Source organism: Caretta caretta, chromosome 1 (assembly GCF_965140235.1).
Source record: "Caretta caretta isolate rCarCar2 chromosome 1, rCarCar1.hap1, whole genome shotgun sequence".
NCBI lineage: Eukaryota > Metazoa > Chordata > Testudines > Cheloniidae > Caretta > Caretta caretta.
Window position 1 is genome coordinate 298,184,318 of NC_134206.1, and position 15,899 is coordinate 298,200,216.

The following is a 15,899-nucleotide window of genomic DNA, read 5'->3' on the forward strand; positions in this document are numbered from 1 at the left end:
AGGCAGGACTGCACGGAGGGTTCCAATAAGAAATGGTGCACCTAAGTTATCGTTGTTATTGGAACAAGGAGGTTAGCCTGGCCTCTGATTGATACATGGCTAGATTTACCTCGCTGCACCTTCTCTGTGAGTGACTGCAGTGTGATCTAGACAGGGGAGGAGGCAAATGAGTACAAAACAAATCTGGTCTATTTCTTGTTCTGACCCACTCCATCTATCTTTTACATCTTTGGCTGGCAGCAGACGGTGCAGAAGGACTGCATGCCATCCACATCTCATGGCTGCTCGGCAGAAGATGGTACAGTACGACTGCTAGCCATCTTCATCTCTTGCCTGCCTGGCATAAGATGGTACAATACGACTGCTAGCAATCCTCATCTCTTGCCTGCCTGGCAGAAGATGGTACAGTATGACTGCTAGCAGTCCGTATCGCCTGCCCGCTCACCATAAGACGGTTCAATAGGACTGACTGCAGGACTAAAGAGAATGACCTGGTCAAGTCACTCCAAATTTAGTCCCTGCGCCCATGTCTGCCCAGGCGCTCCCAGCCGACGTGGCCAGGAGCACCTCGGACATGACGAGGACGACTACCAGTCGTATTGCACCATCTGCTGCCAGAAGGCAAGGGGTTGCTGCTACTGTGTAGCAATGCCGTACCGCGTCTGCCAGCACCCAGGAGACATAGGGTGACGGTTACCTGAGCGGGCTCCATGCTTGCCGTGGTATGGCGTCTGCACAGGTAACTCAGGAAAAAAGGCGCGAAATGATTGTCTGCCCTTGCTTTCACGGGGGGAGGGAGGGAACGGGGGGCTGACGATATGTACCCAGAACCACCCGCGACAATGTTTTAGCCCCATCAGGCATTGGGATCTCAACCCAGAATTCCAATGGGCAGCGGAGACTGCGGGAACTGTGGGATAGCTACCCACAGTGCAACGCTCCGGAAGTCGACGCTTGCCTCGGTACTGTGGAAGCGCTCCGCCGAGTTAATGCACTTAATGCACTTAGAGCATTTTCTGTGGGGACACACACACTCGAATATATAAAACCGATTTCTAAAAAACCGACTTCTATAAATTCGACCTAATTTCGTAGTGTAGACATACCCTTAGAGGGGCACAGCACGGAGCCATAAGGATCAGGGATGCTTTGAGGCAGCAATTTGAAGCTGAAAGCCAGTAATATTTGTTGCTATGCTCGGGATTGCAGTGCTTGTAATGCACATTGGTTGCATTGGTGCACATGATGCAAGAAGGGACCTTAACAATTGTATGTTGCTTTGTAGTGCTCTTTTTGCTTTCACTTAATAGAATAAAGATTGCTTTCAAACAAACACAATCCTTTTATTGAAAGACAACAACCAGAGGAGAGAGTCAAAACGAAAAAATTCATCAGCAGAGAGGGGGATGGGGGAATGGAAGGTCTCAAAAGGAGGAGAGGTCCCGGGACAGCTACAGATTTGTGTATGTCCAGGGATCATACCCAACCTTCTCCTTTGGAGTACAATGCAGTTCAGATTAAAATTTGAGATTTTAATGTAGTTTTATGTGAGTTAAATCAGTCAGCTGGCAGTTTTCTGCCCTCCATATGTGGCAGTATCCTTACAGAAACTATTGAATGTAAATTGATGAAACTAATACTTGGCATAAAACATTCAAATAGGAACAAGAGATACATGTTTAAATTAACATCTAAATTGCAATGATGAACTACAACAGTTTTTCCATACATAGGCATGTGCATCTGTCAGCAGGATAGAAAGTAATGCCACAACAGAAAGAATGGGCTAGAGCAGTGTTTTTCAAACCGTGGGTTGCGATCCAGTACTGGGTCGCAGCACGTAAGGCACTGGGTTGCCTTGCTCTGGTCAGAGTTGCTGACCGGAACATTAGAAGTCCCATTGGCGGTGCTTCCCAGCTAAGGTGGGCTAGTTCCTACCTGTTTTAACACCGCGTTGCACCCTGGAAGCGGCCAGCAGCAGGTCCGGATTCTAGGCAGGGGGGGCCACAGGGCTCTGCGCGCTGCCCCAAGCACTGGTTCTGCGCGCCCATGGCAGGAGGGGGTGGGGGCGGTGCGTGCAGATGAGAGTCACACACCTCCGCCTAGGAGCCAGACCTGTTGCTGGCTGCTTCCAGGACACCATGTGGTCCGCAGTGCCAGGACAGGCGGGAAGCAACTGGAGGTAACCCCATGCCCCAATCCCCTGCCCCAGCCCTGAGCCCCCGAAACCTGGAACCCCCTCCTGCACCCCAAACCCTTTATCCCCAGAGCCTGCACCCCCAGCCCAGAGCCCTGACTCATCCCTGAGCCCCCCAACCATGGAGCCCCTCCTGCACCCCTGATCCCTACCCGAGCCTGTACACCCAGCCCAGAGCCCTGACCCCCCTTCCACACCCCAACCCCATGCCCCAACCCTGGGCCCCTCCCACTCCCCTCATCCCCAGCTCCATTGCCTCGATGGGCATCAACAATTTTCTTCAACTGGGTCCCCAGAAAAAAAGTTTGAAAACCACTGGGCTAGAAAAACCTTTGCCCTGTAACTGATATTGCTGCTAAAAACAGCACAAACATGAGATTATCTAATGTTTTCATCAAGTACTTTGGCAACTGATTAACTTTGTAGCGTATCTGAGACCACTCTACCCAAGCATAGTCTACAGACCTATTACTCCAGTTAGTAAGCATTACAGAGTATTAAGTCCTCTCCTTATTAGAAAGTTGTGAAGTGTTTTCCATTTTAAGACTGAGACTTGATTCCCTCCTCCAGCTCATCTTAAGTGATCACTCTCCTTACAGTTTCAGAGTAGCAGCCGTGTTAGTCTGTATTCGCAAAAAGAAAAGGAAGACTTGTGGCACCTTAGAGACTAACCAATTTATTTGAGCATAAGCTTTTGTGAGCTACAGCTCACTTCATCGGATGCATACTTATAGTGTGTATGATAAACACCCATTTTTTCATGTTCTGTGTGTATATAAATCTCCTCACTGTATTTTCCACTGAATGCATCCGATGAAGAGAGCTGTAGCTCACGAAAGCTTATGCTCACATAAATTGGTTAGTCTCTAAGGTGCCACAAGTCCTCCTTTTCTTTTTGCAAATACAGACTAACAGGGCTGCTACTCTGAAACCTGTAATTAAAGGTCTACACAGCACCTTAAACGTCATCTGTGCTCTGCTGCCAATGGAGAACATCGGACAAAATGTAAAGTTCATCAGAGAAGCTATTTCGGAGATGAAGTTTTTAACAAATAATTGTGGCTTATTTAATGGCAAGTCCTCCAGCTGTTTTGTGTGTGCGCGTGATATCCTCTTACAAATAGGTTGGCAGCCAAATGTATTCCAGTTAAGTGCCCTTGACAGGGTTTTCGTTCAGAGGCTGAAGTACTTCACTAGGGAATTGTTCGCTTCAGATGCACTGAAATCACCATAGCAGCCTCCAGCAAACCTCCCAACGGTCTGATGGACGCTTCACAGTTGCACCTCTGGCCCCGGTGCCGTATATCCCAAAGACTCCTGCCTGTGCACGGATCGCTTAGCCCCGCCCGGCCCCGCGCTCCCAACCCCGGGCAAGCCCCTGCTCCCCCCGCCAGCCCCGAATAATCCCCCACTCTAGAAACGCTCCCGCGGCTGCCCGCCCCGCCGCTCCGGCCCCGCTCCCTAGCGGGCGGACGCGCTTTCCGCCTGCAGCGCCCGCCCTCTCGGGCCTCTCCCCCGCCGGGGCTGCGAACGGGCCCCTTGCAGCCCAGGGCGGGCGGAGAACCCGGCCGGGGATATTCGGGAGCTGCCTGGCCGCGTGGGGCAGATGGGGGGGAAGCGGCTGGAAAGAGACAAACCCGCCTCAGCGCGGCGCGGCGCGGGTGTCCCAGGGGCGGCCCCGGCCCGCGACACGCCCTGGGCGGGAATCGGGATCCCCCAGCTACCGGCTGGCCCGCCCGCTCGCTCACGCCTGGAGCCGGCTCCCGTCCCAGGGCCCGCCCGGAAGGAGCCGGGCTCCCGGCCGCTGAGTGGCGGGGGCGCGTCACGTGCGTGTCCCGGGCCAGCCTGACCCCCCGCCCCCCAAGCCCGCCGGTTCCTGACCGAGGTGCAGACAGAGCCCCAGCGTCGCGTCCCGGCTCCATCGCAACATGTCCCACCAAACCGGCATCCAAGGTACCGGCCTGGGGCTCCCCAGTGTCCCTCTCCCCCCAGCCTCTCGCTTCTGCACCGGCCCTGGGGCTCCCCAGTGCCCCTTCCCCCCCTCCCCCCGCCGCCTCTGCACCCCGCCGGGGATCTCCAGTGCCCCTTCCTCTCCTTCCAGCTTCTACAGCCCCCCCCCGGGGGCTCCCCAGTGCCTCTTTCCTCCCCCCAACCTGTGCACCCCCCCGGGCTCCCCAGTGCCCCTCCCCCCCAGCCTCTGCACCCCCCCCGGGGCTCCCCAGTGCCCTTTCCCCCAGCTTCTCCACCGCCCCCTTGTTGCTTCCCCCAGCGTCTGCACTGCCTCTTCCCTTTTCCTCCCCTCTTTTCCTCCAAGCTGCCTTCTCCCTCATCCCACTCTAGGGCTTTTAAACTGCCCCTGCTCTCTTGAGGGCTGAACTGCCTGGTTTTCCCTCCCTCCCCGAAACCTTGAAATTGTCCCTTCTTCTGCCCTTATCCTTCTGGGTTAGAGACCAGGCAGAACAAGGTCTTTGTTCGTAACAAGCCACCTGGGCCCTGACTGTGATGCTTGGGTCCTCTGTTATCCTTTGCCTAGAGCACGCATCTATGATTGATTAGCAGTCTGTGGGGCACCCAGTGGCCCCAAAACTCTGGGGCAAGGTGAAGCACAGAAGGGCACAATATGTTTTGTGAATAATTGTACAAACCATATAGCTGGAAGGAGGAGCATAGAAATGCAGGGCTGGAAGCATCCGGAGAAGTCATCAAGTCTAGCCCCTGGCGCTGAGTAGGACCAAATAAACCTAGACTATCCCTGACAGGTGTTTGAGATGGCTGGGAAGTGATCAAATGTTTTAGATGTAATCTGATGATTTAGAATAGCTGGGGAGTTATGGCTTCTCTATTCCTTCCTGGTGCCCCAGTATAAATTGATTATTTGCTCCCTGTTGGAGTAAATCTGAGTACTTGGCTTGTGGCTGATATTGTGTTAATTGGATGCTTTATGTTAAAACCTCTTTTGCAGACACTTACTGTATCCATAGGGGAGTTAATGAGATGTTCTATGTATTTCAATGTCTCTGCTTTTGAGGAATTCATTTTCTATTTAAAAAATCCAATTTATATTTGATATTGCTTTTATTTAGTTCCTTTGTCTTGTTGGAACATGGGACAGGGAAGTTTAATAAGATAAAATTCACATCTTCAATTCAGGCATCAATTTTAACCTGGCTGCCATCTTTTAGATTTTGGTCTGCATGGGACAAAGTCTCATGGCATTATGACATCATAACTTTTGAGGTTGTTGCATCACAGCTTTATCTGGCCAATACAAAATCTTACTTTTTATATTGCTAACCATACTTCTCAACCTTTGGATGACCAAGACCAGAAGTGTCCCTAGGGGAAAAAAAATTAGTCTAGTTAGTTGTGTATTGGATTGGTAACTGGAAGAAATAAAACCTCCCTGTTCAAAAAATTTGAAGAGAGGTAGGAAGTCTCCTCAACCATTGATGAAAATAAACTGAAGCATTTATATGTGAGCATGGATGATAGCATAGTTAAGCACCACATATGCACCTGTCTCTTTGATCTGGACATGTGACTAAATCAAGACTGTTTGTTTCCTGGTTTGGTAGTAGACTTTCATCTTGCTGTAACTATGGTTATATTGTGTGATTACTTGGGAAGGGCAATATGCACAGTTCTGCAGTAAATCCTATAAATAAATTAATTTAAATTCAGTTATATTCAACGGAGTTGTTAAGACTAGAATTGTGGTGATAGACATTTGGCTGTGTGTGTGTGAGTTCCCTTTGTGTGCTGCCCCAGCCCTGTACAGACAGCTGGCACGGCAGACCTTGAGAGAACTGCCCAATGATCACAAGATCTGTTAAGGAACGAAGGCACCCAGCCAGGTTTATGGTCAACAAAACACGGTACTGGTATCCCACAGACTCTACTGGACCACTAATACATGTATGCCCATAACAATGGACCAGCTCAGTGAACGGCGGGACTTTCTGTTTCTCCTTAGGCCAGACAAAGATACTCCCTCTGAGATACATCTTTATACCCCGATACAAACAAGTTAGTACTGTCCCTCTAACATAGTTAGTTACTGCCCCCTGACGTGGCTAGTTATCACCCATCAGCTTGTACGTATTGGTTCGATCAAAACATCTCTATTACGTACTGTCATCCTGACCGTATCTTTTATGAGGAGTCAGTGTGTTCCTGTTATCCTTGGGGAATTATTTTGTACCATCCTTGATATCGGGATGTGTTTGCATGAGTACTCTGTGACTAGCACTTCTTAGGAATGTGTATTTCTGCAATATCAGCCCTATTCTTGCCAGATTCTGTGAGCAGGTCCTGCCTCATAACAGGCCTCTGATACAAGGACTTATGTCTCAGTCTCTCTACCTACTACTGGAATAATCCTCCCAGGGTTCAAACACAATCTTCAACATGCTTGTATAAATGAATTTGCCATCTTTCCTTCATATAGATGTTAATGATTTTAAAACCTGTTTAACTACTTTCATAGTATAGTTTAGTAGTGTGGATAGGGCTATAGAAAAATAATAGCACTGGAAGTGGTGAAATCCCACTGTTTATCTTGGTGGGGTAGATTTGAAACCTAATTATGACTACTTAACACCTGCATATTAATCACTTCAGTTCTGAAAATGAAACCACAAGCATCCAGTTAGTGCGCCTTCTACTGTTGCAGACCTCATTTAAGTAGTTTTTTGATACTACAGATAAAAACAAAGATAATTTGAATTTTTCTGTGGGAAAGTGGAGTAACAGACCTTCTCCTATTTCCTTCCCAGTGGCCAGCAGGCTGTGCTTGGCAAGGAAGAATGAAAGAAACCAAAATGCTGCTTCTCACTTTCAGCAGTTAGGCGGGGGCAATGCTTTCAATTTGCATTTTGAAAGTTATTTTCACAACCATTAGGGCTAGAGACTTTGAGAGAGATTTTAATCTAATTTACAGTGACTTTCAAAGTGAGTTGAAAGTCTAACTGCAGTTAGTGCCTCAAAAAATCTCCCCCTAATATTTTTTTAAAATGCAGACGTAGATGGTAGAGCACAAGGGAAAAACCCTCCAGGGGAATGAAGCTGCCCCAGTTCAACCTCAGATCCTTATAATACACAAAGATATACCAAACATTCTGGATGATCTAATCAATCATCTATAAATGAATTCATTTACAAAAATAATTAAAATGTGACTTTGCAAAGTATATTTGAGTGTGTAAAAAGATGCAGCCAACAAGCGCTACAAAGGAAATTTAGAGGTTAAGACAGATGCTTCATTCTAAACTTGTCCTATTATGAAAAGTGAGGGACTGAAAATTGTTATCAGACATATACTAGTGTGAGGTAGATATGAAAGATGAAAGGGAAGCTTCATCAGTGGTACTCAGAGCCCCGAGAAAAGACCAACAACCAGATGCTAAAAATATCCACCTGTATGCTTCTTGGGGTTCTCTTTTACGCATACGGTGACCAGATGAAGCGGAGAAAATATTGGGACACATGGGAGAAGCAAAAAAAAAGAAAGACAGACAGAAAGAAAGAAAAGCTGCTGGAGTTGCCAAAGCAAAAACAATAAAAAACGCCGGAGCGGCCAAAGTCGCAATATCGGGAGAAATGGCGTCTCGACTGTTCATCGGTTGGGACGCAGGACAAAGACCTAAAAATCGGGACAGTCCCGATTTTATCGGGACGTCTGGTCACCCTATTTACACATCACTCTTGCATTGTATCTAGCTAGTAGGCAGTTTATAAATTTGAAAAGTATATACCTGAGCCTGCAGGAATCCTGAAGCTATTGCTTTAAGAGATGTAACATAATCCATCTCCATGGAGTATTAACTGAAACCTAAGAATGATGACGTAAATGTCAGCATTGTTAAGTGTTTTATTGCTGAGTAAGGAATACAGGAAAGAGAGCTAATTGTTCAGATAGGGTTGCCAAACCTCCAGGATTGGATTAAAGATTCAAGAATTAAAAATTAATCTTTAATTAAAGATTGTCCTGTGATGAAACCTACAGGAATACATCCAACCAAAACTGGCAACCTTATGTTCAGACCTTCATAAGATAATGTGAATGGAGCAGGAGTTGTGGGTGGAAATTGGGGAAAAATAACTGATTATTTGTTTTCAGTCTGACTTCTGGTAAAGGTGCAGCTGAATGGTTTAGTACTAGCCTCTTTTTACAATCACATGAACAAGTGTACTTTAAACATACTAATTGTAAATAGGTGAAATGCATTAATTCAATTACTAATATCTTTTTTTCTTTTCCAGCTAGTGAAGATGTTAAAGATACCTTTGCCAGAGCAAGATATGGACAATACAGGATTTTAAAAATAGTTATTGAAAATGGTTAGTTTTATTTTAATATATATTTTATTTCTGTTAGGTCTCGTTCTATTTTAGTATTTTACTAGTTATGTTTTAGTGACTTGCATGTGCAAGTAAAGAACACACACACCTAATCAGTGCTAGTGTCTTCCACATATGAAGATGTGATTGAATTTCAGTGATGCTTCAGTGCTTTCCAGTATTTTCATCTTTTGCTTTATATTGGAAAAAAAATTGTCATTTCATGTCAGAGTAAGTAGTGTTGTGTGGCTCGTCAAAAATCTCAAAGGATTGAAACAACTTATTAAAACAGTTAAAAAGGAGAGGTGGGTAGAGAGTGGTATGAACCCTTGTGTAGATTCTTTTGGTTGCTTTCTACTCAAGATTTTAACACTACAGCAAACCCCTTTGGATGACTTTTAAATGTTCCTACAACTACAGTAATGTAGTCTGCATCCCCAGTCTTGCAAGAAGTATAACTATTCCTTAGTTCTCATGCACAAATAACCAGATTATTTTTTATTGAAAATAATTTGGTGCAATACATGAAATTTATCTTTGAAAGTTTTAAGGCAAATGTTCAAAGCTGAAAACATATGGTCAAAATATGGCATTCACCAGCTTTTTATTTTTTTTTTAAATTAACTTATAGCCATTAGCTTTTTAAACAAAGCTTGTTGTGTTTAAATCTACAGTTGAATCAATCTCTTTGAAACATTGCATAATTTAGTGTCTGGCTAAGCACAAACAGACCTTTTGGTTTGTTCCTGGAGCTCAGGCATCAGCACTGCTCTGAAACAGCTGTAAGCTGGAGAAGCATTTTTGGTATTACAATGTAAATGAGTCCACTTTGACCTTCCCTGCCTTTGTCTTTTTTGGGAAATTTCCCGCCATTGCAATACCCCTGCTCCAGCACCACAGCACTGGAATAATCAACAATAGATATTCTAGTGTAGGCAGGACAATGTGATAAGGTTTTTCCAGATTAGGTTAGCAAATATTGACACACTGTATGCCTGTTGAATTTCATTGACATCAGCAAGGTTGTGTGTGTAAATTTTATGTTCCATCTCATCTCACTTTTAAATAAAGCATGGAGGCAATAAGAGGGGAGTGTCTTCCATTGTGAGTTCTATGTGTAGACACAGAAAATGGAAACAAAAACCAATATGATACTGTAACATGCTGTTCAGAATACCCAGAACTGAGAGCCACTGTAGTAGTTATAGGTAGTTTCTTTACCAGTCTTCCTTTTCCAGCAATGGATATGGGGATCCTGACTAACAGCTAGTCCAAGGTGCTCGTTTTCTCTGTTTCTTCAAGTGAAGGATAACTTAGGGGTTCTCTGCCCCTGTCTTTATAGTCCAGTAAACCTTTGAAAAGTATATTTCTGAAAGTTCATTGACCCTGTTTCAAGAGGTAGAAGGCTTCCTGCTGGTGCAGTCTCTATCCTCCATAGAGAGTAAGTGATCGCTTTTTCTCTACTTGCTTTCCAAATGGTTTGTGTGCTTGTCTTTCTTTGGTCACACCTTGCTCAATTTATATGGGAGACATATTCAGTCAGACAGAACCACATTCCTTTATCTGAAGAAAACCTGTTTATTAATTCCCCCAACATGCCTGGTTTAAACACATTTTCATCATAATTCCAGCACATCTGTATAATCTTTTGTGGTTTGATGGTACATATATCACGCAAGAATGTTAATGATCAGTGAACTATTAGCTTTCCAATGGCTTATTACATTACACCTTTTAGATACAGAGTATAACTAGGGCTGTCAATTAATTGCAGTTAACTCACGCGATTAACTCAAAAAAATTAATCGTGATTAATCGCACTGTTAAACAATAGAATACCAATTGAACTTTATTAAATATTTGTGGATATTTTCTACATTTCAAATATATTGATTTCAATTACAACACAGAATATAAAGTGTACAGTACTCACTTTATACTATTTTTCATTATAAATATTTGCACTGTAAAAATTATAAACAAAAATAGTATTTTTCAATTCACCTCATAGAAGTATTGTAGTGCAATCTCTTTATCATGTAAGTGCAACTTACAAATGTAGATTTTTTTTGTTACATAACTGCACTCAAAAACAAAACAATGTAAAACTTTAGAGCCTACAAGTCCACTCAGTCCTACTTCTTGTTCAGCCAATTGCTAAGACAAACAAGTTTGCTTACATTTATGGGAGATAATACTGACATTTCTTATTTACAATGTCACCTGAAAGTGACAACAGGCGTTTGCATGGCACTTTTGTAGCCTGCATTGCAAAGTATTTACATGTCAGATATGCTAAACGTTCGTATGCCTTTTCATACTTTGGCCACCATTCCAGAGGACATGCTTCCATGCTGGTAATGCTTGTTTGGAAAAAAAAAAAAAAAAAGCATGAATTAAACTTGTGACTGAACTCCTTGGGGGAGAATTGCATGTTTCCTGCTCTGTTTTACCCGCATTTCGTCATATATTTCATGTTATAGCAGCCTCGAATGATGACCCAGCACATGTTGTTCATTTTAAGAACACTTTCACTGCAGATTTTACAAAACACAAAGAAGGTACTGATGTGAAATTTGTAAAGATAGCTACAGCACTCGACCCAAGGTTTAAGAATCTGAAGTGCCTTCCAAAATGTGAGAGGGAGAACATGTGGAACATGCTTTCAGAAGAGTTAAAAGAGCAACACTCCGATGCAGAAACTACACAACCCAAATCACCAAAAGAGAAAATCAATCTTCTGCTGATGGCATCTGACTCCGATAATGAAAATGAGTGTGCGTTGGTCTGCACCGCTTTGGATCATTGTCGACCAGAACCAGTCATCGGCATGAATGCATGTACTCTGGAATGGTGGTTGAAGCATGAAGGGAAATATGAATCTTTAGTGCGTCTGGCCCGTAAATATCTTGTGAAGCCGGCTACCAACAGTGCCATGCGAATGCCTGTTCTTACTTTTGGGTGATGTCAACAAGAAGTGGGCAGCATTATCTCCTGCAAATGTAAACAAACTTGTTTTAGTGATTGGCTGGACAAGAAGTAGGACTGAGTGGACTTGCAGGCTCTAAAGTTTTACATTGTTTTATTTTTGAGTGCAGTTATTTTTTGTACATAATTCTACATTTGTAAATTCAACTTTCATGATAATGATATTGCACTACAGTATTTTGTATTAGGTGAATTGAAAAATACAATTTTTGTTTTTTACAGTGCAAATATTTTTAATCAAAAATAATATAAAGTGAGCACTGTACACTTTGAATTCTGTGTTGTGATTGAAATCAATATATTTGAAAATGTAGAAAATATCAAAAAATATTTAAATAAATGGTATTCTAATATTGTTTACCAGTGTGATTAATTGTAATCTAATTTTTTAATCACCTGACAGCCCTTATAACAGTAGCGAGTTGGTGTACACTGAGCTGGTCAGGCCACTGCTGGAGTCCAGGGAGCCCCTTGTCTTCTGGCACTGAGATGCCCTTAGGGTCACAGACACCTCTTTTCTTGTCTTGAAAAGAAACTCTTAACACTCTGAGCTAGATGGAAGGGCTTGTCCCATATCTCTGGTGGAACTCTCTGCACCTCTTAGTCACCATGACTAGACAGGGCTCATTCTGGAGCATGTTGATATCCCTCCTTAATCAGCTAGTAGGATTGCTGTTGAGCAACGTAATTTCATTCTCCGCCTTCCAATCCCCTGTTCTGTAGCTTTCAAAAGTGGCCACTGATTTTGAGTTCTCTGATATTTTAGGTGTCCCATGTGTGACACTTTGAGCCTGATTCTCAAAAGTGTTGAGCACCCTCAATTCCCAGTGAAGTCAGTGTAAGCTATGATTGCTCAGCACCTCTGAAAAATAGTGTTAGTGGCCACTTCTGAGAGTTGGCAGAAATTCCACCACTGTGCAGCACACTTAGTCTGCAGTGGGCTGGAGTACTAGAGGCCAGGTCTAGGACTCTAACAACACATTCTGCGTGGCAGGATACAACACTACAATAAGACTCTCAAACGAGCACCATATCTATGTATTTTATCAAGCTGTGTATTTTCATACATATCAAACTATGTATTTTAAATATTTATTTTTATTTAGTATTTTTTATAAGGCAGGTAAATATTTTGAGAGATATTACTGACATACTTTGTTTGAAATTGAGATATACTTCATAACCGGGGGCGGGGAGGAATCCTATTGTCACATCTGTTTCAGTAACTAAGTCTTCCAAAACATTTCATATGAAAATTAAGCCTATTTAAAGATGATAATAAAAAATATTCAGTCAGTTGGATAAAACTGTGATACTTATAAAATCATATTTGAAAAATTTATCAACTAAATGGTCAAATTAAGCAAGACACATTTAATGCAAACATAGTCTTCCCAACCTATTTGCAGTTTATAACTGGGTTTCTGAATCCTCTGACATAGAAACAAGACACTGAGGGCATGTCTACACTATAAACGTAGGTTAACCTATGTTAGGTTGACTAACAACCACCACAGTAATTCATGTCCACGCTACCCTTCTTTTGTCAGTGATGCGCATCCTCACCAGGAGCGCTTCCACTAACTTAAGAGGTGAAGGGTGGAGAGCCAGGGCTTTCAGCTCCATGCACAGATCCACACTGGGAGCTGGGCTGCCTGCCCCCCGCCCCCAGCTCCTTGGCTGCTCACTGGCAACGGGGCAAGCCACACTAGGCTTGTAGGCTCCCTGCCGGGAACAGGCCAGCCGACCAGACTCTGGGGGAGATGCCAGGTAGCTGAGAGCCTGGGGGAGCAGCCAGGCTCCTAGCAGGAGATCCATGTCTGCTCAGCTATTCCATTCCCGGCAGGGAGCCAAGAAACCCGGTGCGGCTGCCCAGTTCCCAGCGGGGACATCTGTGAGCAGAGTCTGGTCAGCTGCTGTGCTCCCAGTGGGGAGCTGAGAACCCAGGCAGCAGCCTTGCTTGAAGTGGGGAGCTGGGACCCTGGGGGGCAGCGGGGCTTTGAGCAGAGAGCCCAGGCAGCACCTTGAGCCGGGAGCCTGTGTGGCAGTCTGGCTTAGAGTGAAGACTGGGCAGCAGCCCAGCTCAGGAGCTGGAAGCCAGCTTTCTTTGAAATGCATAAGAATGACAGCCAATAGATGTAAGTAATGCAGTGTCTGCAGGGACACCGATATAAGCCCTGCGCCTGTTGTTGAGTTATGTGCGTGTAGTTCGGCACTTATATGGGTGGGAGCAAAGATTGTAGTGCATATACTAACATAATTAGGTCAACGTAAGATGCCTTATGTTGACCTAATGCTGTAGTGTAGACCAGGCCTGAGCTGCAAACACTTTAGGCATATGCTTAACTACATATCTTAATAGTCCAATTGATGTGTGTTTGCAGGATTGAGGTTTAATCCTAGTGGATTTTTGATGTGACTACTCTTCATGTATGACTGAGAGTTTAGTAGGTTTTTTCCCTAATACAGTTTATTTTATGTGAGATGCTTTCTAGCTGGTAACTCTTAAACTGCAGCAAACTAGGATGAACTGTCTGTGCACTGATGGAAATAAGAGAAATTTTAATAAAATGTAAGCCTTTTAACTGGATTCTGCAAGGTGCTGAGCACCCTCAATCCCATTTACATTTTAAAAAAATGTTCACTTTTGTATGGAAGCTGCAAAACGCAATGCATTCAGTTGATGAGGAAGGACGTTTTGCATGTATACTGTTCTTGGGATGAATTAAGCATCAAATTTCTGACATTAGTTTTTTATTCTTTTTCCTTATGATTCTTTGTTTCTGTTGCTCAACGATAACAAGGGAGATCTGGTGCTAAGTTTGGGTCTGATTCAACCTCCAATTGAAGTCAAGGAAGTTCAAATTAAAGGCCTGATCTTGTGAGGTGCTGAGGCATTCCATGTTGGACTTTTAATTTGAACACTACCTGTTTAATCTAGGTTTACAGAGAGGTTTTAATGTTTAAGTTTTTAGTTAAATGTTGTAACGGGGACTTATAAGTGTAAAAAATTTATAGCTCTTCAAGATTCCAAACTACGACAAAGGTATATAGCCATTGTGTACAATGTCTCAAATTCTAGTAAAATACATCACTATTTGTCCGGAAAGACACTGTTGCCTTGGAATCCTGAGAAATTTAAACTGAGGACTTCTTGGCCTCCATACTAGTGAGAGTGACCTTATAGTTACCATAAACAAAGGTTTCAAAGAACCATTCTGTGACGGGTTGGACCCTTGGGAAGCCACCTGATGTGCCGAGATACCACTGGGTCTATCTGTTCTACCAGCATGGGCCCCCTTTAACCTGTCTTGCTGAGCCAGGCTCTTGAAACCTTCTCTAACATACACAAAAAGGCAGGGCCACACCCAGCTGCAGATCAGCTCTGGGAATACTCAGCTTAAGGGACTTGCTCCAGCACTCAAATGTCCACCTCCCTTAAAGTGCAGACCCAAAGATATATTATGAAATTCGCCCCCTCCCACTTCTTGTTCCCCCAGTTAGAAATTACGGAAACTGGGTTTAATAATAAACAAAGCAAATTTTATTAACCATAAAAGGCAGATTTTAAGTGGTAAAAGGGGTAACAAACAGAACAAAGCAGATTACTAAGCAAAGGAAATCAAACACGCAAACTAAGCTAGTTTCACTAAAGAAATTGGTTACAAATAGTATTTCTCACCCTAGATATTGTTGCAGGCAGTTTGCAAAGTTTCTGTGGTTTAGAGTTCCAGTTTTCAAATTGGACCCCTGTCTTAGTCTGAGTTCCCCCCCTCCCTACCTTGCCTTCCCTTTTGCAGTCTTTCTTCTTGGGCAGACAGGCCATGGAGAGGAGGAGCCTTGTTTGCCTTTCTCCCCACCCTTAAATAGGATTGACATAAGGCGGGAATCCTTTGTTTCCCAAACTTGACCCTCCTTCCCTTACAGTGGAAAGTTACAAGAAGTCCCAGGTAATGTTTTAGTATCAGGTAACAAGACCACCTGACTCTGTAGATCACAGCGTCCATGAGTCAGTGGCAGCATGGAGTGGGCACAGGAAGGCCAAGCTTTTCACAAATCTAATGTCCTCGCTGATGGACCATCCTCCCTGTCTGGCTTTTCCGTTGTTGTACCTGAAATGTTAGCAGTGGGCGTCACCCAAAGTAGCATAGTTGAAAGGAATATTGACTATATCTGTATAACTTGAGATACAGAAATGATATATGCATACAAATTGGATAATTGCATTCAGTAAATCATAACCTTTCCAATGATACCTTACATGAGCCATCTTGCATAAAGTATGTCTCAGTTATGTCATATTCATATCATAAGCATATTTTCATAAAGAAAATGGAATGACATGTCACATATTCCATTCAAAATGTTTGTTTTA

The 15,899-nt window shown here is 43.8% G+C and overlaps 1 protein-coding gene across 1 annotated transcript in view; it reads left to right on the top strand.

The window, feature by feature from the left end:
• Positions 1 to 3,685: 3,685 nt before the first annotated feature.
• The window catches only part of TWF1 (twinfilin actin binding protein 1), a 39,251-nt gene continuing 27,037 nt past the window's right edge, over positions 3,686 to 15,899 (top strand). The window contains exons 1-2 of the mRNA XM_048836011.2: positions 3,686 to 4,150; positions 8,459 to 8,536. Of these exons, the coding sequence (XP_048691968.1) occupies positions 4,126 to 4,150; positions 8,459 to 8,536 (103 nt within the window). The 5' untranslated portion in view covers positions 3,686 to 4,125. The remainder of the gene's footprint in view (positions 4,151 to 8,458; positions 8,537 to 15,899) is intronic.